Source organism: Ochotona princeps, chromosome 24 (genome assembly GCF_030435755.1).
Source record: "Ochotona princeps isolate mOchPri1 chromosome 24, mOchPri1.hap1, whole genome shotgun sequence".
Taxonomy (NCBI): Eukaryota; Metazoa; Chordata; class Mammalia; order Lagomorpha; family Ochotonidae; genus Ochotona; species Ochotona princeps.
This window is the reverse complement of record NC_080855.1, coordinates 23,800,696-23,826,175: the sequence shown is the minus strand read 5'-3', so window position 1 is coordinate 23,826,175 and position 25,480 is coordinate 23,800,696. Positions and strand designations below refer to the sequence as shown.

The 25,480-nt window shown below is 51.4% G+C and overlaps 1 protein-coding gene across 6 annotated transcripts in view; it reads right to left on the bottom strand.

Annotated features, from left to right (window-relative positions):
- The window catches only part of KATNIP (katanin interacting protein), a 165,253-nt gene that overhangs the window by 43,929 nt on the left and 95,844 nt on the right, over window positions 1-25,480 (bottom strand). For all 6 annotated transcript variants that reach the window (XR_009247561.1, XR_009247564.1, XR_009247565.1 and 3 more), the window contains 5 exons: window positions 17,879-18,051; window positions 16,968-17,039; window positions 15,530-15,636; window positions 13,523-13,628; window positions 9,156-9,368 (listed from right to left, as the gene is read on the bottom strand). Coding sequence is in view for 1 of the 6 variants with exons in the window: in XM_058680531.1 (XP_058536514.1) it covers window positions 9,156-9,368; window positions 13,523-13,628; window positions 15,530-15,636; window positions 16,968-17,039; window positions 17,879-18,051 (671 nt within the window). In the remaining 5 variants the exon portion in view is untranslated. The remainder of the gene's footprint in view (window positions 1-9,155; window positions 9,369-13,522; window positions 13,629-15,529; window positions 15,637-16,967; window positions 17,040-17,878; window positions 18,052-25,480) is intronic.

Sequence of the window (25,480 nt, the reverse complement as noted above, 5' to 3'; positions counted from 1 at the left end):
CCCAACCACCCAGGGTGAGTGGCAGCCAAGGCTACTGGTTGAAAACAGCAAGGGCAGAAGGGCAGCAGGCCTCCATGTTATTTTCGCTCCCACTGATCACAGTGAATGCCAGAAGCGCTTTGGAGAAAAGACAATGAGGGTGTCTTCTCAGCTTCAGTCACCTCCTCCCTTCTCTTTCTAGGTACCACGGGGCACCTTTCTGGGCTCCACGGGGACAAACCAATGGCGCCCTCTGTTCCTCCTGCCTGGGCATTTCAGCTACAGGATGATGCAGCCTGCAGGGTCACTCCTGACACAGTGACCATGACCTCCACCGGCCCTCAGCTCCTTGCAATGCCTGAGGTAAATGTCTGAGTCCCACAACGCCCTGTCTCCCCAAGGACCTCTCTTTAGGGAGTGGGCCCCTTGGGGAAGGGCTGGCCTGTGTGTTAGGGTTCATTCCAGAACCTCCGTGTTCATCACAGGTCCTTGCCATGCGAGAAAGGATGGTGAGAGCTTTGGAGGATGAAGAAACGATGGAATGAGTGGGTGGACAAAATGCACCTCCTGGCAGCTGTCCTCTTACTTCTTTTCTGCGTCTTTCTGAGAGACAGAGCGAAGAGGAGAGAGGGTGAGAGTGAGCTCAAGCTCTCCCGTACATGGTTCACTTCCCAGATGCCTGGAGGAGCCAGGGTTGGGCCAGATGTAAGCCAGGAGCCAGGAATCCAATCCAGGGCTCCTATTTGGATGGCAGGGATCCAGGCACCAGAGCCATTGGCAGCCAACTCTGGCTGCGTGGGAGCCAGTGGGAGCCAGATGCTGGAACGGAGCGGGGAGCTGGGACCAAAACCCAGGCAGGAGCTCTGATCTGCTGGAGGCATTTCAGGCAGCGGCTTCACTTGCTGTCCCAAACGCCCATCCTGGTCTTCTCATGACAACCAGCAATTGCCAGGTATGTAAAAGCATTTTGTCTGACTTAGGAGTTTTTCTTGTTAAACACAAATCTATTACTAACACTTACCAGGAGGGAAGTTCTCCCCAAGAGCCAGCTTTCTGGCTTTTCCAGGCACTCGGGAGCCCACAGTGGCTCAAGGTGCCTTGGAGCCGGTGTGTCACCCCTCGAGGGCAGATGCTTGCTAGTACCCTATAGTCTCCACCACTCCCTACTGTCTTACTTTTTCTCCACACGTGCCCCATTTGGCCCCTGCTTGGGGACCCGTAGCAGGTCCCATCTGGGGCCAACGAGCACCCCTTGAGTGTCTGCCACGGGTTGAGTAGCAGGAGCCTCATGCAGCATCTGAGAACATCAGAACCAGCTCCCGCGCCTGTGAGTGGACGGACCCAGGGCAAGGGGATGGGAGGCCCAGGCTCCAGCTGCCAGGGAGGACAAAGGAGGCCTGTTGTGACCACCAATGGCGCCTTTCAGGAGGGAAGAGGTGGCTTTTGTCAAGGGAGGAGAGACGAGTTCAAGGGGTTCTGATTTGTTCCGGCGGGGCTCTCAAGCCTCGGGCTCCCGCGGGAACTTGGAGTGCTCTGGGCAGCTGCCAGGATGGGGAGGAGAGAGCACAGTGGCCGACGCAGGCCTGTGGCTCCCTTTCCCCCTTCCTAGCTGCACTGGGGCCGCACACAGGTCACCATGGCTGCTTGACAAAGGCAGAGAGGAAAGCCTGGTCCTTTGACACAGGCGAAGCGGCTGTCTCTAAATTCCCTTCCCATCACTGTCAGTGGGGGCCGAGGGGCAGCGAGAGTGGGGTGATGGTTGTGCGGATAGTGGGGAGTCCACATCAGAATCATGGAGTTCAAAATTGCAGGGCATTAACCTGTGCCAGGCTTGAGGCCTCATAAGCAGCCAGGCCTTCTGATGTTTTCTTTCGCAAAGAGACATCAGAGGGCAAAGCCCCAGGTGCCAGGCCAGCAGAGCGTCTTGAGGTGCCCTCCCCTCAACTCTGCAGGTAGTTAATACCCTCTCTGAATTAGGAGGTGGGCAGGGGTTGGCTCAAGGTTGCCCAAGATGGCGGAGTGAGTCTTCATTCATGAATTCATTCTGGTTCCATTTGTATTTCCCCAGGAGCAGACCCTGGGGCCAGCATTCAGAGGTGAGTGGTTTATTTGGACAGCAGGATAGGCAGCTGAGTGGAGAAGCCAGATGTTGGAAAGGCAGTTCACGACACGTGTGTGGAGAGGTCAGCCGCTCCGGTGGGCAGTGAGACTCAGGCCCACGGGGTTCAGGAGCAAGTCCACTGTGGTCCAAGGGAGCCATGGGTGTTAATATTCTCAGTCCCCATCCTGAGGACTGCTCCTGGGGTTCTGCCCACCCATCATTGCTCTTCCCCATCCCCCTGGTGTGGGCTGTTGCACGCAAGGCAAGATGGGTCCTGTGGACCAGCCCAGAAGTTCCCAGGAGAGGAAAGGGAGTACTAGGGGCGAGGAAGCCCAGGGGCTTGACTATTTGTCCCCAGTGTCATCAGTGGATTACCATCATGATCTTCACTGTCACCAATCTCTTTTTCCAAATGCTTCACCACCCCCATGAAGACCATGTCTCCGTGAGTGGTCACTCTCCGCTCCGAGTCCTGCCAATCTATCTCCGGATTTGCCAATCCTGGACATCACTTATCAATGGGATCATCCCACCTTGGACAGCGTCCTGCATCTGACTGCTTTCGCTCTGCATCATGCATTGCAGACTCATCCAAGTTGTAACATGCTTCACCGCTTCGCTCCTTTGTTATGGCTGGATACCATCTCATCGCATGGGCATACCTCATTTTATTCATCCATTCAATAGATGGTGGACATGAGGGTTGTTTACATCTTGTGGCTGTTGGGAAGGCTACCATGAGCACTCAAGTTCAAGCTTTTCAAATCCATATCCATGCTGTCATTCCTCTTGGGTGGAGATCTGGGTGCGGAACTGTTACGAACATAAAGGTAACGCCACAGTACACGTTTGTAGGGAACTTCCCAAGTGTGTTCCATGGTGGCTGTATCTTTAAACTTCTACGTATCCGGTAGCAGGGCGTGAGGATTCCGATCTCTCCGTATGTTCCCTAACACCTGTTCTTTCCTATTTTCTTTCTTTTTTGCAAAGGTTGATGGCCCTCATTGTGGGAGTTAAGTACAATATGGATGTGCATTTCCCTCATGATGAATACTGTTGAACATCTTTGCATGCGCTTGTTGGCATTAACTCATCTTCTTAGAGAAATGTCTACCAGAAGTCATTGAGCTGCATTTTAATTTCATGCATTGCTTTTTGCTATTGTTGAATTTAAGAGTCAATTATGTATTCTGGATACTAGACTTATCCGACATATTATTTGTCAATATTTAATTCTCTCAGTTTGTAGTTCTCGTTTTACCTTCTTGGTAGCACATTTGAAGCAAGAAAAGTCTTACATTTCTATTTATTTCTATTTTTAATACTTATTTTTATTGGGAAGGCAGATTTACAGAGAGAAGGAGAGACAGAGAGCGAAAAATCTTCCATCCATTGGTTTGTTCCCCAAATGGCCACAATGATCGGAGATGAACCAATCGAAAGCCAGGAACCACAAGCTTCTTCAAGGTCCCGTATGTGGGTGCAGGGTCCCAAGGCTTTGGGCCGTCCTCCACTGCTTTCCCAGGCCACAAGCAGGGAGTTGGATGAAAAGTGGAGCAGCCAGGATATGAGCGAGCTGAGCCATCGTGTTGGCCCCCTTACATTTCAATTTATCAAAGCTTTCCTTTTTGTTGCATGTGCTTTGGATGTCACATTTGATGGCCTCCACTGACAAGCTGAAGACTCTGAAGATTTTTATCTACATGGTCCTACAAGAGGCTTTATAATTCTAGTTCTTATAGTTCAAAGTAGGAGCATAACTTCATTTCTTTGGTTGTGGAAATGTATTTATCCCAGTACCACATGCTGAAAAGCTCATGGTCTTGACACTGTTGTCAGATTCAACTGTAGATGCAGGAGCTCGGTCCTGAATTCTAGGATCAGTTACTTGATCCACCCGAGTATCTATGCCAAAACCATGCAATTTTGATGACTGTAGTTTGGTAGTATGTTTTGAGAATTAAGCAGTAAGAGTTCTTCAATTCTATTCTTCCTTTTCCTGACTTAAAAAAAAGAGGAGTTGGAGATTTGATAGGATGAGATGAATATGTAGATCAGTTTGGGGACCCCACGAACACAGACATCACTGCATACCTTTGGGTCTTCTTTAATTTCTGTTGACAATACTCTGCACTTTTCAGGATTTATATGTGATACTTCTTTAATGAAATGTATTCCTATTTTATTTCTTTCAATAACTATTACGAAAGGAATTGCTCCCTAATTTTCTTTTTAGAGGTTATTACTAGAGTATAGAGATACAATTAATTTTTATATGTTGATTTCTTATCTTGTAACCTTGAGGAATTCAATTTCAATTTCACTGAGGTATTTTTATTTCTTTATTTTGTGGATACTTCAGGATTTTCTATATATTCATATTAACTGCGAATGCAGTTTTACATCTTTTGTAACTTGTTATATTCTTGTTTAACCGCCCACGGTAGAATTTCAGGTCCACTGTTACAGAGCAGGAATGGTCGCAGGCCTTCTGGTCTCATTCCTGATGATTCCGGGAGGATGTTCAGTCTTTCACCAACAGAGCATGATGTCAGCTGTGGGGCTTCAGACATGTCCTTCATGAAAGGTGGAGGTTGAGGCTGAGGATGCCCTCGGCTCTCCTCTCCCCTTTCCTCCCTTCCCCCCTTGCCCTCTCCTCCTCACCTCTCCTCTCTTCTGTTTCTTAATGTCTTCTCCTTCTAAGTCACGAAAGATTGTCTACACTTACAGGGTATCATGTGGTTACTTCTTTGTCGTATTAATGTGCTGTATGCAGTACACTCTTTGATGTTGTACCAACTCTACACTATTGGTACAAATTCTGCTTGGCCTTGAAGTGCAATTCTTCTTATGAACTGCCAGAATTGATTTGTTAGTGCTTTGTTCGGAGTGTTTACAACGAATCTCATAAGATACTGGTTTGCAGTTGCCTTTCTTGCAATGTCTTTGGTTTTGAGATCAAGGTGATACTTTGGGCTCACAGAAAAGTGCAGCCTCATTTTAGAAGAGTTTACAAAGGACTGGTGCAGTGCTAATTCTTTTTTTTTTTTTAAAGATTTTATTATTATTGGAAAGCCGGATATACAGAGAGGAGGAGAGACGGAGAGGAAGATCCTCCATCCGATGTTTCACTCCCCAAGTGAGCCGCAACTGGCCGGTGCACGCCGATCCGATGCCGGGAACCAGGAACCTCTTCCGGGTCTCCCACGCGGGTGCAGGGTCCCAAAGCATTGGGCCGTCCTAGACTGCTTTCCCAGGCCACAAGCAGGGAGCTGGATGGGAAGTGGAGCTGCCGGGACCAGAACCGGCGCCCATATGGGATCCCGGCGCGTTCAAGGCGAGGACTTTAGCCGCTAGGCCACGCTGCCGGGCCCCCGCTAATTCTTTTTTAAAAAATATTTTATTTACTTTAAAGTCAGAATGACATGGAGAGATATCTGTCATTCTCTGTTCATGTCTCTTGTGTAATAGACAAGGCTGAGCCAGGCTGAAGCCAGGAGTCAGGAACTCCTTCCTGGTCTCCCACATGAGTGGCAGAGACCCAAGAATTTGTGCCATCATCCACTGCCTTCCCAGGCACACAAGCAGGAAGAAAGCTTGATTGGAAATACAACAGCTGGGACTTGAACCAGGATTCAATAGGGATTACCTGTGTCCCAAGCATCAGCTTAGCCCACAGAATCATGTCGGCCCTGACTGGAGTTAATTCCTTAAATCTCTGATAGAACTCACCAGTGAAGCCATCTGGTCCTGGCGCTGTCTTTGTGGGCAGCGTTTCTGATGACGAACAGTCTCTTCATTTGCTGTAGGTTTATTCTGACTTTCTACTTCTTCTTGAGTCAGTTTTGGTCATTTGTACCTTTCTGGGAGTCTTTCTGTTTTGCCTAGATTATCTAGTTTGTTGAAATACACGTATCATAATAGTCTCTGATCATTCTTTTTATTTCTATAATGTCAGTAGTAGCATCCTGATTTATGCAGTTGAAATTTTTTTCTTCTTAACTAAAGATTTGTCAATTTTGCTGATCCTTCAACAATTAACTTCACTTTTACTGATTTTATTATTTGGACTACTTTCACAATTTCCTGGGGATCTATAATTATTTCCAAAGAGACAGTAAAAAAAAATGGCATGAATGTGGCATTCCTGTATGTCCTGGGGATATAACAGGAACAGGACAAAGAAAATCTTACACTCTCAGCAGAGAAAACTTGTGAACATGTGTTCTGATGAAAATGAGAAATGACAGCCTACATTGACCACAGGGGAGGGGACTGGACGCTTCCAGGGGTCAGAGAAGGCCGTGCGGAGAAAGTGGGATCTGGGCTGAGGTCTGAAGGTCAAGATGACACTTGGAAACCTGGAAGAAAGACCTTCTAGAGAGGTGGTAATGAACTTGGCAGGTCAGAGGAGCAGAAGGCAGGCCCGTGGCTGCTGGAGCCCTGCTGTGGCTGCTGGAGCCCCATGTGCCAGGCGGCGGCGGTCAGAGGAGTGCAGAGAGGAAGGAGCAGGCCTGCTCACAGAAGGGGCACCTGGTCTCGCACTCCTCCGTGCCACGGGAAGCTTTGGCAGGGCTTTTCAGGAGCGGGGAGCAGGACAATCTGACATCACTAAAAGGTCACCTTGGATACAACCAGGAAAGTGCAGTGGGTAGCATGAGAAGAAGAAGAGAATAAAAAACGAGAGTGTTTACTAATCCACATGAGAGGGAACCCGAGGCGACTAGACTTGAGTCGGCCACAGAAGCAGAGAGAAGGGATCAGATTCAGACTCCATTTGGGAGGATGGCAGGGAGAGCGTCCTACGTACACTCGGTCCCAGCACAGAAAAGCTTGTGCAACACAAATTTGTTAACTTTTTCTTTGGACATAATTTTCTATGATGTCTAAAACGGTTGTTTGGGGGGGCAGCTGAGCAGACAGTGAGTTGCTGAGGTTAAGACCCCTGCAGGAGGAAGACGCACGTGGGTGGTGGGCAATGGGACTCCAACTCCGGTTTTAGATCTGTGAGGGCTGGGCAGTCAGGCAAGGGGCTCCAAGGAGAGGCGGGGCTGGGTCAGCTTGGGCTGCGGGGTGGGGGTGGGCCTGGAAGGAGGAAGGTTTGCATAAGCACACAAACACCTGCTCTTCTGCACCCAGCCTCCACTCCCAGGTGACTTAGCTCAGCTGTCCGATGGGCCCCGGCAGCCACGGCTGCACCGCTGGGGTTTTAGGTCATGGGATTGGGGTTCCTCGGGGATAAAATGGGGATGAACCGTGCCAGTGGATCTGGAAGGTTTTGATGGGTTCTGTGTCCTGGGAGCCCCAGGCCGGGAACACAGGGAGAATGCAGACAGGCCCGGAGGCCCATCAGCCCAGGATGACAGCTGCTCAGGTCCTAGCCTCAGCCTTAGCTTTCTGCACAGGTCACGTAGGTGTGCAGCCCAGGGGCAACCCTCCGGGGGGTTACAGACTCCAATTGGGAGGCAAAGAAGGGCTGTGCAAGCCACAGCAGCCAAACTGCAATCCAATGACCCAATAGGGCCTGTGTCGCTCAAGGGTGGGACAGTCCTGGGGCTGCTGAACTGGAAGCTGGCTGTGTCCCTTCTCCCCCGCCCCCACCGAGTCCGAGCCTGGGTACAGATGTTTCTCAGTTGCTTCCCGTTTCCCATGGGCCTGTCCTCTCCTAACCCTCAGGGATGTGTTCAGGATGAATTTCCTCCCGCACTGCCCGTCCGGGGAGTCTAGAACTGGCATCCAGGGGCCGGGCCCTCTGGGGGCCAGGCTGGGCCAGGATTGTTCCTCTTTGGGAACTGAGTAGCAGGAGGACAAATTGACCAAGCAAGCAACCAACGAATCAACCAACAAACCAATTAACCAACCAGCCAACCAACCAACCAAGAAGCAGACTCTGTCCCCTCTCCAACAAAGATTCCTGGACATCATCTATGAACTCCAACACACCCGCAAGGCCTGTCCTTTTCTGGGCTGTGCCACAAACACTTGAAACACCTCACCTTCTTTCTTCTCTTCCCCACTCCCTCCCGCCATATGTCAGGTGCCAAACAAAGGGAGCCGGGTTCCGAGCCCCTGCAATCTCACAGGAGTCTAAGAGCTGTGGCAAATGTTCTACCTTTGTCTACCAAGCATCCACAGAATCAAGACCAGAACCTGGCTCACCAGCACTGGGCAGGGGGTTCACAGACTTCTCTCATTTCTTCTACTTTATAATGCAGTGAGGAATATGTCCTCCTTAACGGAATGTTCTATCTCCTGTGGAGCCCCGAGGAAGTGCTGGGCATGATGCGGAACTCTTGATGTTCACATTTGAGCCATACGTGTTGTAAGGATCACTTTTTTTCTCCCGTGGGGTGTCCATTATACAGATGCAGAAGCTACAGTAGAAGTCAGGTGAGCTGCTGGGGTCTGAAAGCTGTGTGTGCTCAAACTTTGGACCCCGGTTCTTCTGCAGCCCACACAGTGAGGTCTGAAGCAGCTCTCTATACACCCTGTCTGCTTCAGTGCCTGAACAGGTGTATTCTTGGTAAAATAAATAACAATAACAATAATAATAAACCTTTGCTCTCTGGAATAGACAATACATGGACGTGGCAGGAAACAGCACCCGAAAAACAGACTTCCCGTTGCCCTGAGCCCCAGCCACCAGCCCTGGGCCTGGAGGTACTGCAGTTCCCAGTTCCCTAGGATGCTCCTGAAGATCGTTACGAGCGACCCTGAAGGACTGTCCAGCACACACCACCTGTGTCCTGTTCTGCAAGTGGCGGGCAAGGCAAATGTCCAGATCTTTAAAAACATCAGATAACTTAAAGGAAAAGGTCTATGCTGCGGGAGGCAGGAGTCTGAGATGGTGTGGCCCACGCTGCAGGATGACTATGAACTTGGCCTGTGTGAACTAGCTTCCCCAGGAAAGCCACATAGAACAGAGATCTCTGGGAGAGAGCGTGGGGATGGGAGGCTGGGAGGGAGGCCTGGGGGCCATGGGCTCCCCGCCAGCTGTCCTAAGGAATGGCTAGGGAGGCTTGCCATACACTTCTCCGCGCTGCGACCCCAGCGAGCCCGTGCGTGTACCACTCACAGCCAGGTTCCTGTTGACGAGGTTGCCCAGCTCCCCCGGCGTGCCCATGTGACGGATGTCCACATCGTGAGGCGACACATACAGCTTTGTGTTGCTCTGGTCGAAGAACTCCACCTCGGTGAGACCCACCCACAGCGCGCTGCCCCAGTTGGACAGGATCTCCATGGTCACATGCACAGTGTCTCTGATCTCCACTCTCCTGCCACACTGGTCCTTAAAGGAGAGGAACAGCAGAGCAAAGGGTGAAAACACAGCAGGTTCGACATTAGCTCACCACTGGGGGATGCTGGGGAACGGCCCGAGATAGCAACCTGACAGCTCAGGGCTCGGTTTCTCCAGCTACACCGGGAGGGGCAGAGTGGCACTCTGTGCTTATCAGGAATTATGAACCGATTTCGTATTTCATACAGTTCTTGGACACCCTGGCACTCAGCAAGTTTTCTGCTGAAGAGTTTGCCAATAAAAAATGTTTACAAAGCATCAAGTTTTACCTGGCCATGAACTTCCCACTGCCCCTTGGTGATGTCCTGAGGCAAGCCTTCACTGCTGCCCAGTTGGGTTGAGTTGTATGCCCCCAAATTTATCTGGAAAAACCCCAACCCGGTATGGGGCTGGCACTGTGCTATAGAAGGCTAAGTCTCCATTTGCACCATCGGCATCCCATATGGACACAGCAGTCCCAGCTGCTCCACTTCCCATCCAACTCCCTGCTTGTGGCCTGGGAAAACAGCAGAGGATGGCTGAAGTCCTTGGATCCCCTCTCACATATGGAAAACCCAGAGAAAGCTCCTGGCTCCTGGCTTCGAATCGGCTCAGCTTTGGCTATTATGGCCATTAGGAAAGTGAATCAATGGATGGAAGAACTCTGTCTCTCCTCTCTGTCAAATGTGCCTTTCAAATAAAAATAAATCTTAATCCAAAGTCTCACAATGTGACTGTTACTTGGAGACAAAGCTTTAAGAGAGGTGATTCAATTAAAATGAATTGTCAGGGGTGGGCCCTCATCTAATCTGATGGGTGCCCTTACAAGACACCATTTGCACATGGTGGACCCGTCACTGATGTGCATTAGGGGCAGGTGTCTGCCTTAGCAGCTAAGATGCCATTAGGGATGCAAGTACTTTGGAACTCCTGGGTTCGAGTCCTGTCTCTGCTGCCTCCTCCTCCAGCTTCTTGCTGATGTGTGCCTAGAGAAGCATCAGGCGATGGTGTAAGTAGCTAGGTTCCTGCTGCCAGTGTGGCAAGGCCTGGACTGAGTTCCATGCTTTTCAGTTTTGGTCTAGTCCAACCTGGGGGACTGTGGACTGTGGGCAGTTGGAAGGAGCACCAGTGGATGGAAGTGGTTTTTTTTTTTTTTTTTTTGGTCTCTTTGCTTCTCAAATCACTGAAAGTTAAACAAATAACCAGTAAGATCATTTGAGGCTACAGTGAGAACATTGCCAAGAACAAGAACAAGCCAAGGAGGGCAGCCTCAGAAGGAGAGCAACCCAGCCAACACCTTGACCTTAGTCTTGGGGAAAACAGACGCTGGTGTTGGTGTGTGGCAAGGGCCCACTGCCTTGGATGGGTCTCTCTGCATCTTCAGCCTGACTAGGGAAGATGGGATTGACATTGCTCCTGTGAAGGCCCCTCACTACGCACGTTAAGCAAGGGCTGAGCCCCGGACCTGCCTGAGCAGTTTCAGTGTCTGGTTCTTTCTGTTTCTCTTCTTAGCTGATTTGAATGCCCACTGCCTTCCCAGGCAGGCTGTGTGGCCGGAGGGTACATGAAGGCCACTGACAAGTGGCAGCCATGCCAAATGGCTTCTGAGGGCTTCCAGGGCCTGGGTGCAGTATGCTGGTTGCCATGGATCAGTCACTCATAAAATGGTGCCTGTCCGGTGTGCACCTGCCCTGTTAATTAGCCCTGGTAATCTGCAATGGTTCTGTGAGCATGGGAGCCAGGCAAATGCAGAGTGACTGCTCCCCACTTATTTTTGTAATTAATAGCCAGTGAGACGTGCTATCGCTCTCAGCGTGTATGTGAGCGCGCACACGAGCCTCAAACAGCACATGATGGGGATGGAGAGGGGCCAGCTAGGTCAGCTCAGCACTCCCAGAAAGAATGCGGTGCGAGATGAAGTTTGGACAAACTTGCCTGGCAGAATCCATAGCTTTCTTTCTCCTTGTCACCCTTCTGTGGCTGCACAGGGTCTTAGCCATGTCCTCTGCTGATCTGGGCCCGAGTCCCAGGCAGGCCAGCTGGTGACACACCTACACCTGCCTGAGTGACTTTTGGGGGAATGGGAGGGTCCATGAGTTTGTGCTTGCAGGCACGCTCCAGGGCCCGGGTGAGTAGTCTGGGAGGTGCAGGTAGCAGACAGGTCAAAGGTCAGGAGGGCTGCCCTGCAAGGGGTGCTGTGGGATCTGCTGCAGCTTAATGTCATGATTTGTGACAGGACTGCCTCCTGCTTTCTATACTGCCTGAGTGCCTCAGGTCCCTCCTGGGAGTCTGAAAGCAATGTAGGGTGGGAAGCTCTTGGTATTTGCCCTCCCCTTCCTCCTCAAGACCACCTGAATCCTCTGTGGGAAAGCCCCTCCTCCTGTGTTCTCACCATGACACACAGGGACACCAATCTCTTCCCACCCTGAGAAGGAGCCTGGTTGGCACAGGGCATCCTGTGGGTACATCCCCGGGCTACCAGAAGGGCACAGCTTAGTGATGGGCATACCTCCTGGTCAGGTCCCAGTCTCAGCTTTGTGTGGGTGGGAGCCACACATCTGGAATCGGGGGTGGGGGGCGGTCTAAGAGTCTCAGAGCAAAGGCTCCTTCCACTCACTATTAGGCCCCCGAGGAGCCAGCAGAACTGAGACTGGCACAGTGGGGCACGGAGCTCTGGGGTGCAGCTGATGCAGTGGGGACAGGGCTGGAGATGTCTCGTGCGAGCTGCCAGATCCAGTCCCATCTGGAGGACTGGCAGTGATGCACGCTTATCATTTGTCTTCTCTTTGTTGCCCAAGTCACTTGGCCCTGCATGTTCTGTCTCCTGTGATGCAAAGAGCCAGAAACAATCCAGGCTCTTTTTTCACGGGGCTAGAGCTGCACCACACTCAAGACTCTCCATGGTTGAGCGAGCAACACGTGCCAGTTGCGTGAGAACAAAGCTTTGACTTCAGACACTGTCGCCAGCTCCTCCCTGGCCGGAGCCAGACAGACCCTCCCTGCCTCACCCTCATGGAGTCAGGTGGAGGTATGGATGACCCCTCCCGTTGGACGCTCACAGACTCTAAGCAACAACAGGGTAGGGAACTCGCTTCAAGGTCACATGAGCTCCATGCCCATAGCTTTGACTTGGCCTAGCCCTTGGTTGTTGCAGGCATCTAGGGAGTGATTCAGTGGACAGAAGATCGCTGTTCCTCTCTCTTTCTGTCACCTGGCCTTTCAAATAAATACGTCTCAGAAGAAGGAAGAGAGAGAGAGCCTAGTCATGGTACCACCTGGCCATCACTGCCTGCCTTTTATAGTGGGCGGCCCGCCTCGTCAACACTCGGCTGTGTCGTTGCACAGCAGATACAATCACATTGGACTTGATGAAGACTGACGCTGCCTTCTACACTGAACTTCACATTCTTCATATTTCTTATCTGCGTAATCTTCACGATGACAGCCTCGCCGCCTTTTATACCACTGCATTGTGCTGACATCTCATACTTTGCCCATTAACTGCATTATTACGAGGCATTTAGGTTCCTTCTAATTTTTTTTCTCCCGTCCCTCATTTCAAACCCCTATTTTCTAATAATTCTGCAGCAGGCATCATTGAGCCCATAGCTTTTTATTTCTGCCAAGTGATTTCCCTGGGATAAGAAAGCCATGGGGGCACGGGTGGGTGAGGGGGTAGGGGGTTAGTGGTGGCTGGGCTGGAAGCCTTAAGTATTTCCATTCACAAGCCCTTCATCTGTTTACACTGCCACCAGCAAGGTGCAGCAGCGGCCACAGCTCTGCTGTAACCTTGCCAGTGCTCAAGGTTATCATCAGAAATCATTTGTTAACTTTGATTCCAAGCGGGACATTGGGGCTGTTTTACTTTGCATTTCTTGATGACTAGCACTGCTGGGCCTTTCCCGATGGGCTTCTATTTATATTTCTCTCCAGAAATTTCTGGCCCACATCTTTCTGTCCCAGCTTCCAGTGCTCTAGATGTGTCTGGTCTGCGTGCTAAGCGAGAGGCGGAACTGGAGACACAGGCAGAAATATGCTAAGCTAACGACTGTGGGGGCCATCCCGCTAAGCAGAGGTGGGTGTTAGTGGGCCACTCCTGGCTCTCAGGCAAGACCTGGAATATGCCTGAAAAAAAAAAAAAAAACCACATAAATCAAGGCTCTCACCTCTGGGTCTAGTACTTGTTCCTGGGTCAGTGATGCCGCCACCTCACTGAAATGCGCAGGGTCAGTTTCCATGGCCTGCAGTGCTTCCGGAAGCTTCTGTTGTTGTCTGAAATGGGATTTTGGTTTAGCAAGCAGGCAGTAACAAATGATAAACAAAAGACAAGGCTGCCCATCAAAGGGCTCCCTGTTGGTTTTTCCACCTCCAGAGAGAAGCAACAGTGTGAGAAGGAAGATTGCACCCTGCCTTTGGTTCAAAGGGACAAGCAGGCATACAGGCGGGAGGGTCTGCTTGTCCCTTTGTCGACAGCTGGACAATTAGCGATGAAATCAGAGCCCAGCTGGAGAGGAACTGCTGGGGGCCACACAGCCAGCTGACCTCGGAGAGCCCACTGAGCAGAGGTTGGCTGTAGTGTGGCCTGAAAGACAAATGCAGCCCCTGGCCTGCTTTCAACTATGTATTGATTTGGATTTCTTACAAAGGCAGAGAGAGAGACACACACACACACACACACACACACACACACAGAGAGAGAGAGAGAGAGAGAGAGAGAGAGAGAGAGAGAGAGAGAGAGAAAGAGAGAGAGAGAGAGAGAGATGCAGGGTGGGAGCATCAGAGAACTGTTGATTCATTTCCCAAATGTCCGTAAGAGCTGCAGCTGGGCCAGGCAGAGTCAAGCACTCAGAAATCCATGGGGTCTCCTAAGTGCTTGGGCAGTGACTCAAGTGCTTGCTACCTCCGGGGAGGAGGGCACACATCAAGCAGGAAGCTGGAGTAAGAAACGGAGGTGGGATTTGAACCCTATCCCTCTGATAAGGGATGTGTGCGTCGTGAGCAGAATATGAAGTGACTACTCAGCCAAATGTCTACCTCTTTCTGCAGGACCTTTGAACCAAAGGTGGACTTTCTGCTTTTTAACTGTTGTTAGGACAAACAGGTGCAAAGCAAAAATTACTGCAAAGCTGTTAAGTCTTTGCTACCTGGTCTTTTCTAGCAACAGTTTGCTGCCCACTGGCCTCTAGATCTGCTGTGCTTATCTCATTTCCAAGCAAGCATAGGGGCACTGCAAACCAAGGAGGGTGCACCTCTGCTGGTCACAGGCTCCCTTCCCATGGGCCTGCCCAAAGCCCAAGAACTGCAGAGCCTGAGGCCGTTATCAGATAGCATCTAGCCCAGGTCTTCCAGGTGCAGGGCAGACTATGCATGTTCTCACTGAAGGCACTCACTTGGGAGAGGGGCCAGCCCTGCAGGGCACACATCTCAGCTGGGCAACCCCTCCTTTTTACAATGTGGGAAAGCTCTGTCCCTTTCTGGGCTGACGCAGCTCCAGGTGTGATGTGTGTGCAGGCAGGATTGGGGATGCATTCGCCTCTCAGTTAGGCATACTGCACAGTCCCTACAGCACACAGCTCTCTGTACCGGTGGCCCTGGATGTAGGTGTGTGCACCAAGGCACAGTGGGAGACTCTAGGCTAGAGCTGGTTCAGCTGCTCAAGATGAATTTTTGCCTCTGGACCAGAGGGAAGCTTTGATTTTGATGGTAAAACTTGACCAGTGCAATGACTGATGCTGTATGCGCAGGGAATGGGTGCGGAGCCTGAAGGGCTGTTCACAGAGTCAGAGCTGTGAAGGGAACTGCTGCACGCCCCCTGCCCCTTTGCCACCCCAGCCTGCTGGGGAATAAATCCACCCTGGGCTGCTTGTGGGGGGCTGTCAGTGGAAAACTCATGAAGGAAGAACTGAGACCCGAACAGAATAATCCAAGAGCCAATTTGCCAGAAAGAAATCGAGCAAATTTTGTGCTTGAGGGCTAAAAAGAGATGAGGGAGGGAGGGAGGGATAAGTGAGGGAGGAGGAGGAGAGAGAGAATGAGCAAGCATAGTATAAAGGAACAGTTTAGAATGGTCTGGGGGCTCACAGCAAAAGCAGCAAGAACCCCAAGTTAGGAAGCACCTCCTGGTAGCTGTGCAGGGACTCCGGCTTGGACTGTGAGTTTGCTTGGGTGAGTACCTGCTTCCCAGCTCGTCAGTTCTGTCGAGGGCTTGCTTGGTGCCTTGGGTTCCCTCTGCTGCCCTGGGTGGGCCTGGTGAGCAGGACCTGGGCACACTGGGGAGGTGCTGGGGAAGAAAATGCTTTTTAAACAGAAGTCCAAGGTGACACTTCCCAGCCCTCAGGCCCTCTGTGGGCATGGCACAGCAAGGAAGGCAAACAAGGAGAGGCAAGAAATTCCAGGTTCCCGTGGTTCTGAGAGGCCCTGGGAGAGAGTCTGCCTTGGCACCCTCTTGTAGAATCTTTCTCTTCCCCAAATTTTTCAGTGCTGCCACGCGTCCCTGTTCTAGAAGCTACCAAGTGTCCAGATCCCATGGAGCGTCCCAGGAACACCACTGGGCCCTTCCAGGCTTTTCCTGCCAGGTCCTTTCTGATTCTGCTTCCCTGGACATTGGCTCTGGGGAAGTGTCCACTGGCTGTCTGCCGATAACATCACACACTTGGAAGCTCTGTGGGGCAGGGCTCGAGCCACCCAGAAACCCAGGGCCATGACTGGCCTGTGTGGCATGGGGTCAGAAAGCATGGTTGGTGACAGTGTCCTAAGGACAAGTAAGGCCAATGCTGCCCTAACCACTTCCCTACCCACCTCTGGCACTCGCTCCTCCTTCCGCTTCCTCTTGCTCCTCTCCTCCTACTTCCCTTCCCATGCATAGGTCTACTTTCTGTCCTCTGATTATGCTAGGCTCATTCCCACCTCAAAGCTTTCTTACAGTACCTTCCACCTGGAATACTGTTCCTTGCAGCTGATGCCTTCTTATAGGCAGGGCTCAGCTCAAATAATGGGATGTGCTTCTTATGGGATGTGGGTCTCCCAAGCAGCAGCTTAACTTGCAGCATCACACTTGCCTGGGTACCCCATCTCAAGCCTTGTCACTCTCTAACTCATCAGCAGCTGCAGTTGAGACCATGGCTTGGCATACCCCTGCTTATTTCTGGCTTCATTTTCCGCTGTATATAGGTTCTAGCAGGCCCCTGGTTATCTGCCTCAGCCGCCTCTGTATCTTGGCCACAAGATACAGACCCGAAGACAGGTGAACACCCATGGTTCTTAGCATTTTACTAATTCTCGTCTGCATTTGCTGAGCTGTGTCTAGCTGACCTTGAACAATACAGACATAATTGACTTTTTCATGCCACTAAGCTCCGCTTTTGCATTGTTTTGCCAGCCAACAGAAACCTAACGAGGGATTTGAGTCAGCAGGACTGTGTGACTCCTTGAACTTGCAATCCTGCGCAAGCCACTCCCAGCCTCAGGGCCCTCATCTATGAAACGGGCAGGATGACACCAAGGCTCTGGATACACAGGGAGGACCTGCTAGGACTGTGTGGGGGCTTGGGAGCTCTCAACAGACTGTGTTCAGGCATGTAGGCTGGGCGTGGGTCTTAGCTCTCCACTAACCTCATGGCTCTCCTCTTCCTCTTCCTTCTTCAGCAGGCGGGCCCATGGTTTTGTCAACGGTCCTTCGGCAGCCTGGGAAGATGCAATCACATGACGTGAGGTCACAAGAGAGCAATCCACTGTATAGTCAAGGGTACATGGAGGGACAGGGATATTCCCAAGGGCATTTAGGCAGGAGCGTCACCTGCAGAGTTCAGTGCCCTGAGAGCAAGCCTGGTGACAGTGGTTGGCATGGAAGCAGATCTTGCCCTGCAGGTGGGCAGACAGACTTCAAAGACTACCTCCAAAGACATGGCCTGAGCTGGTCACCTAGCTCCTTTGAATGCCTGTGGCCACAGTTCCAACCAGGCCTGCACATTTAGGGGCTCCTGTGAGCGCTGAAGGGTTCAAACTATGGACACGGTTTCCAACAGGGGAGTCAAGCTCATGCTTCTGCAGTAAGATATGTGTGCCGAGGCCTCCAGCTTCCTGATGCACTGGCCCCACCCACTGTTTATTCTCCAGCTGGCTGCTCAAAGCCCAAAGTAGCAGGTGCAAAGCCAAATGCCTTACAGGGACAGGCAAGTCCCTGGAACAAGTTAGGCGAGCCAGGGACAGGGCAACAAAGCAGCCAGATCTTGCTGCTCATTCTCCTCTGTCCCTGGTCTCAAGGATCCAGGGTTTGCAAGGGAATCGGACAAAGCCAGAGACAGTAGCAGCCTGTGGGGCTTTCCAGAAGTAAGCTCAAGCTGAAAGAAGGTGCAAGAGATGGGAACCCTGGCAGGTCCTGAACAAGGCATACACAGGTCTGACATCAGCGACACCCACAGTGCTTCTCCCTTGTCCCCATGGGCTCCAGCCACAGCTGCTCAGACCCTGTCTGCTCCTGGCTGAGCCAGGGACCTCCCTTCTCTCCCTGCCTGTGCACGCACCTGCAGTGGGCTGGCGGGGGACTCCGCCTTTCTGCTGAGCAGCGCCCTCCCCAGGGCTGCGTTCTCCACCTGGATGGCTCGCAGCACAGCCGAGGCATCCTCCTGCCTGTCCTCAACCTCCACCACGAGCTTGCGCATTGCAGACAGGGGTCTCTCTCGCCGGCTTGCAGGTCCTGAGTAGCGGTGGGGATGGGGGCATGCAGAGAACAGGAGGGTTGCACGTTTAGACTGTGTTCTTGGGGTACAGCTCACCCTCTGTCACACCCGAAGGGAGACATCTTCTATACGACAAGAGGCCGGTATTCTCCCAAAATGTCAAGGTCGTGAAAGGCACAAAAAGCGGGGGAGAACTGTGGGTTCTGGCTCACAGGCATGGCAACAGAGCGTAAAGAGGACCCTGGGAAGGGGCAATGGGGGAGTGGGGAGGAAGAGACAAATTGCAGCCAAGAACACTATTGTGGCATTTGAAGAAATCCGAATAGAGGCGGCACTTTAGATAACAGAATTCTATGAACGTTCAACATCCTGCATTTGCTAAGTATACTGTGGTGATGTAAAATGAGTGTCCTTGTTCACATGAGACATATGTTGCAGTGCTTGGGAGTGAAAAGGCCCCATGCCTACAACTCAGTCTCCAGTAGCTCCATATGTAAAGGCACAGCAGCCTGAGTGTCCCCAGGACCTTCTATCGACACCCAAGCCCACCCCAAAGCCCTTCTATAAAAGGGCGCAGAATTTGCATGAACCCACACACCTCCTCTTGTGTATGTCTCATCATTATTGCTCAATCATTTGTAAGAAGTTGTTTATCACTGCTGACTCCACAGCAGTGAGGGGTGGGGTAGGGGAGGAGGCAGGGTCTTAGAACTGATGTCCCTAGGGTCGGGAGGGAGAGACGATTGAGGACAACTGCCCTGGTGCTTGGCCTGCTGAGCAGACCTTGGTCAGAACCACATGTTGTGGGGTTGTTAGGGTTTTTGGTTGACATACTTGACACTCCCGTTACTGATATGCTGTATCATAATATAGTTTAACTAGCAACAAGAAGCTCAGCCCTGACACGTGCCAGTAGCTGTGTGCTGCCCAGTTATCAGGGTTTCTGGTTGACACACAGGACACTCCCGTTACACATCTATGAGAGCATTGCATAGCAATGGGAGTTCAAGTGGCAATACTAATGACAGTACTGGCAGGTGCCGGCAGCTGGGCACAGAAGTAAAGATGAGCACTGCACGCCTTTATCCCACTGGAATTCCTAAATGTGAGTCCTGGTTCTGCTTCTCATTCCAGGTTCCTGTTGATGTAGATCTCCTTGGGAGGCTACAGGTGAGGGCTTCAGTACTTGGGTCCCTGACACCTGTGGGAGGCCAGGATTAAAGTTGCTAGCTACTCTGCTTCCAATCCAGCTTCCTGTCACTGGGCTCAGGGAACATAGCAGAGTATTGTCCAAGTGCTCGGGTCCCTGCCATCCCCATGGCAGACCTGGATGGAGTTCCTGGCTCTGGCCTGGTCTAGCCCCTGTTGTGTGGCTGTTCGGTGAGTGACCTAGTGTACAGGAAATCTCTGTCTATGTCTTAAACAAACAAACAAAAATTTTTAAATGGCATTGGTAGCAGAGGACAGGAAGCACACAGGGGCTTTCCTGGGCTGGCTTCCTAGGACAGCCAGGTCCTGGGAAGATGGGAACTACAGACCACACTAGATCTTCCTCACTCAATACAAGCAGGGATGGGATCCCTGCACTGGATGGGAGAATGGGAAAAATGGAAAGAGGGCACTTCAGGGTCATGGCTTTGAGCCACAATGGAACTGTGGTGCTAACACGCTCTGGCTCCAAGGCTCTCAGAAACAGCCATGGACCAGCAGCCCATCTCTGCACCTGCAGCTGTGCCATGTGCGTCCTTGGCCCAGTGAGCTGCTGCCGTAGGGGTAGGGGAGCAGGTGGAACAGGCACACCTCTGGTCCTTTCACGTGCAGAGCTGGTAAGTACCAGAAATGATGCTTGTATGAGTGGTCAGGTAAGAATGTCTGAGGGTGGTGAGCCTGGGGAGATTTGCCTAGGGAGGGTTGAAGGAATAGCAGGTGCCGTGGCCTGGGGTGGGCAAAAGAATGGTAACGGGGCTGGAGCTGGGGAAGCAAGGAGCCAGGAGGGTGAACAAGGGAGGTGGTGAGGTGGTAGCCCCCAAGGCCAAGAAAGCCCTATAGTGTTCACTGCTTCATGAAGGCTCATCTTGTACCCTGGCACTTTCCTGCCATCTGGCATTCTAATTTCCATCAAGTGAATGGCTGGAAGATGGCATCAACCCCTACCCATGTACATGCTGGTGTTTGTGAGCATCACTGAAGCATATCGCTTCCCCCATCCTCTGCAGGAAGGCACGGGCCTTACAGATGCATCCAGAAGTAACAGGTAACGGCTCACCATCTGTGCCAGCACCCTGACATGCAGGGGCTCAAGTGCTGCTCTTGGTGGAAGTTTCTGTCTCCATCTCCTGTACAGGGCACTTCTTTCATTCTGTTTTAAGATTTATTTATTATTATTATTATTATTATTATTATTATTTTAATTGGAAAGGCAGCGTTACAGAGAAGTGAGACAGAGAGAAAGATCTTCCGTCTGCTGGTTTACTCTCCAAACGGCCAAAACAGCTGGAGCTGAGTTGATCTGGAGCCAGGAGCCAGGAGCCTCCACTGGGTCTCCTACATGGGTGCAGGGCCCCAGGCCACAGGCAGGGAGCTGGATAGGAAGTGAAGCAGCTGGGACGCGAACTAGTGCCCATATGGGATGCCGGTGCGGCAAGGTTAGTCAGTTGAGCCATCGTGCCATACACACAGCCTTATAAAATCAGCCTTGGAGGAGCTGTGTGGGCCACTCTTATCTCTTTTTTTGCCAGTTCATGTTCTTTAGTGGCCTGGGTTGGGGCTGGGATGGAGAAGGTGCCAGGAGGTCACCAAGGAAGCCGGCTGCGCGGCCAGGGGAAGGTGTGCTGGTAGCCGAGCAGCTCTTCCCCACTGTCTTCTTCCAGGGAGGCCCAGGTCTGCCTGCACAACCCCATCCTATCTGCCAAATGTCTTTCACGTGGCAGGAAACCAACGTGACTATCGGCGGGCGCTGCCTCTGCCCTTTGAGTCACATTATGCTAAGAAGATGCACTGAGAAAAAAAAAAATCAGATCACCCTTTCTGCCAGCCAAGGTCGGCTCGGCAGCTCCCCTCCCAGTGACGTCCCCACCCCCAGAAACGTCTGGTGCCCAGGTCTGCCCACAGCCCATTTCTGCTGGCCACCCGGTGTTTTCCCTGCTGTCCCCCCCAGCCCCCATATGCTGGGCAATGACCTCTGAACTCCCCCCCAGCCCCCATATGCTGGGCAATGACCTCCGAACTCTTGTTGATGCTCTCATCCCTCATGTGGGGGCAGGGCTGACCCGAACGCCAAGGGACGGTGGATTTACTCTGGTCATAGATCCAGAGGTTGGTGAAGTTATTCACCATGGTAAATGTGTGCCACCCGCAAAAGCCAAATTGGGCGTTTTAATATATCCCAAACTGCTCTTTCTCACTCAAGAGTCATCCTTTTCCCCACCACTCCACTCTCTTCCCATCTTTTCATCAGTGCTTGCTTGCCTTTCTCCTCTCGCATGGAGGAACAAAATGTGTATCAATTTCTGGAGATTTACCATGAAGGCAATGCATGTCGCCAAGATGTGGCGAGGCCAGGCTGGGGGTGGGGTCGGCTCCTCCCGCCAGGTGACACGCCCCAGCTCACCGGCTGTGACTAGACAGTTCCTATTCGAAGTCTGAGCAAAAAGAAAAAAAAAAAATCACTCCTTACAACCCACGCCAGGGGCCGGGAGATCCCTTGGGAGCCTTAAGTGGCAAACATTAAACCCCAAGACAGGAAGTGTTTATCACTGTGGTCATGGACCAGAAACCCCACTGGCTGAAACCTGCCTTGTAACTTTCTCCTCTTTAAATTGGAAATTGATGCCAGAGTGTTAAAAAAAGGAAAAAAAAAAAAAGGATGGAGGAGGGGGAATTCACTTGAAAACTGGTATTCCTGTTATCTCTTGAACAGTCACCCAACCTAGCAACCTAGGGCCCACACCCACATAGGGTAACCGTGGTGGACCCAGGTAGTGGTGTCCCCTTTAGATGGGGTAAGGGTGCTCCCATTTCCACCGCATGTACTGCCCCCTGACTCCCTATCGGGGCTGATGGGCTTAGAGATTGTATACCACACCTTGTGACAAAAGATCCAGCTGACTTAGTCGGGTCTGGTCTTGAGACGTCCACACTCACCCCTAAACCCAAGGGTGCCCTTGAGACAAGGACCAGTGCCCAAGTACCTCAAGCCTCCATGTACTCAAGATGGTGTGGCAGCCTCAGACCGCCGGCTTCCCCACAGCAGAAGATGGAGACAAACGAGCCCAATGCCTTGCAGCCCCGCCTGCGGCCATGCTGCAGTGTGCTGCGGCAGCATCTCCAGAATGTCACAGATGGAGCCTGTTCCCCCAGCTGCACTTGGCCTGGCAGCTTCCTTTGATCGTGACCTCGCAGTCTGAAAATGCACACACATGCATGCATGCTGGGGCTTATCTTTTATTGCTTGGAGACCAGAAGTGCTGGATGACAGGATCACACAAGTCACCCCGACTGAGGTCCCCAGGCCTGCTGGAAATGTGCCAGAGGCCATCTTGGACCAGCTGAGCCAGTCACTAGCCAGCTCTCCCGCAGAGCTGTGGCCTCCAGCCCCCTAAGCAATACAAGGGCTGCTGTCTATGCTTGCAAATGGGACGCAAGGCAGTGCTAGCTAACACACCTGGCTTGTCCAGGCCCGTGTGCTTCTCACCTCTAAAAGCGTGTTTGGGGGCCTCGCCGAGGCAGGTTCTCTTGGCAGTCCTAGCGCTCCTCCTTCCACTGCCGCATGCACTTCACGCACATGATTTTTCAAGGCAGGCTCTCAAGGCCCAAACTACTGACTCCTTCCTCTCTGATGTTCCGGTCCTCGGCGGTCCCACACCCTGTCTCTGTGGAATCTGTAGTATCTGTTCTGTGTGGTTGACTTTTATAGGAAACCAACAGCAGGCGCTGCTGTCTTCCAGACACAGTGACCTTCACAGCACCTGCGGTTTCCTTGAGAAAAATACCCTTTGCCTGCCACTCTGCCTTTTGGGTGAATTTGACCTTGCTGCTGAGTGGCCCTGCATGGAATGAGTGTGTGTGTATGTGTAATCTGACCCGACTCCTGATCCAGATGAATTATCCAGTCAGGAGGCAATCCAGGGACGAGCTGGTTCTTGGACCTGCACTGGGCCTGTTAGGAAGGTGGCAGTCTCTCTCCCCCAGGGGTTGCGAACAAAGCCGATGAAACGGAGTCTTGAACCCTGTGAGGTGTGGGTGGGTGTCTCCTGGGCAGGGGTGAAGTGCCCGCCTGGTAGTGATCAGGAATGTGGTTCTCAGTCTCTGGACCAGCGATATCAGCATCCCCTGGGAACTCTGTTAGGAGTTCAAAACTGCTTAGGCCCCACCCCGGCCCTCCGGGACGTAGGCCTACCCACCTGTGCTGTAACTAGCTTTGTAAGTAATTCTGAAGCCCATTCAAGTTTGAGAACCACTGGGCCAGGGGAAACAGAGCTAAGTGAGGGTGATACAGTTTCCCAGTGACCGCAGTAGAGCACATGGATCCCTCCCCGCAAGCCCAAAGCCGGGGCGCACAGCTACCCTCCTAGACTGATTAGGCCTGTGGGCAGTAAGACATCTTTCTCTGCTGCTGTTTGAGTTCCAATCACGTGCCACTATAGAAACACTGCCTATTAGGCTAGGAGACTGCACTTGGGCCAAATGGGTTTTCTTCCGCAGGTTTTCCTGGCAGGAGCGCTAACCTACAAAGCTGTCATGTTCACTAATTCACTCACCCTGAGGGGTGTTACTTTCTTTCTAGGGTTGGCAGCTTGTCTGGAAAAAGTGGTTCCCATAGATCACCTCACCGGAGCGCTCTGACAATCCGGGCAGTCAACCTTCTGCGTTACAGACTCCTGTGCTTTCCGCCTCAAGGAGACAGCGGTCTCGGGGAAGGAGATCATATTGCTCCTTGAGAAGCTTCTGGGTTGACAGTGGATTCGCACAGGCCAACGGGGCCTTCACCACAAGCAAGGGTAATTACAGTGACAGACAGGAAGAAGGCCTGTCGTGGAGTTACATCACATGTGCACATCTAATTGCCATCAGTTCAGTTTTATGAACTTGCCAGAAGACCTCTCAAAGGTACAAGGGAACAGGTACCCTTCCGGAAGGGCAGACAAGCTCATTTGGTCCAACCCTTCCCCAGAGTGCAAACTCAGGACTGACAGCCGGTTTGAAAAAAAAAAAAAAAGAAAAGAAAATCTGGAGTTCAGCATTGTGGCATAGCAGGTTACACCGCTCGGCCGATGATGCTGCCATCCTGAATCACAGTGCTGGTTCGAGTCCTGGCTGCTCAACTGCTGGTCCAGTTCCTTGCTACTGTGCCTGGGAAGACAGGGGTGGTTGGCTTAAGTGTTTGGGCCCTTGGCACCCAAGGGGGTATTTGGGGAGTGAACCCACCCTGCCCAATAAATAAGCTTTCTCTCTCTCTCTCTTTTTTTTTTTTTTTTTTTTAAGTAAGAAATCTGTCTGAAGGCCTGAGGGACAGACAGGGCAATGAAGAATTACAGGGCCAAAAAGAGGCAGGAAAGAGGCAAGCCATGGAGGTGGGCTGACGTCTGGAAGGCTTTTCCTGCTAAGACACGGCTGCTCCTGACAAGAGTTCCCGTGCCTTGGGAAGCTGATCAGGGCTTACGACACGCGCAGGGACTGCAGACTGTGAGTGACAGAAAAATGGCCAGGACTGAAGGATCTGGAAAGGGCAACACTGCAAGTGAACCCAAATTCTACCGATTTGGTAAAAAAAAAAAAAAATAGTAAGAAGAATGTCTAATGGTTTTAGAACCTAGAGAATGGAAACGCCTGGCAATAGCATTTAAATTGGGAGGGGGGAGTAAATAGAGTTGTAAGGTCCTTCCACGGAATAGGAATAGGAAATGGTAATCTTGCTAATTTAAAGCAGACACTAATAAGTCAAGAATGCCTGCTGCAATCTCTGGTAATGACTAGAAGAATAATAAAGGAATGTATAACTAACAAGGTAATAGGGAGGGAAAAAACAATACAGAGCAATCAGTTAACAGGAAGGCAAGGAAGGAGAAAAGGGGACATAAAACAGGCAGAACAAATAAAAAGCAAATCACGAGGTAGTAGATTTAAACAAATACGTCAGCAGTTACATTAAACATAAATGGACTAAATGCTCCCATTAAAGCACACAGACTGTTAGAGGATAAAAATAAAATCCAATTGCATCCTGCTCACAAGGCACAAACCTGAATATCAAGATGCAAAGAAAAAAAAACAGTACAGGGATGAATAAGAGATACATTACCTCACCACTAACCAAAATGAAAATGCAACCTCTATCAGATTCTAAGGTGAAATAGAGACAATTCGTGATGATGCCAAGTTCAATTCACTAGGAACACATAAGAAGTCTAATTAAAAAAAAATTATTTATCTATTTGAAAGGCAGAG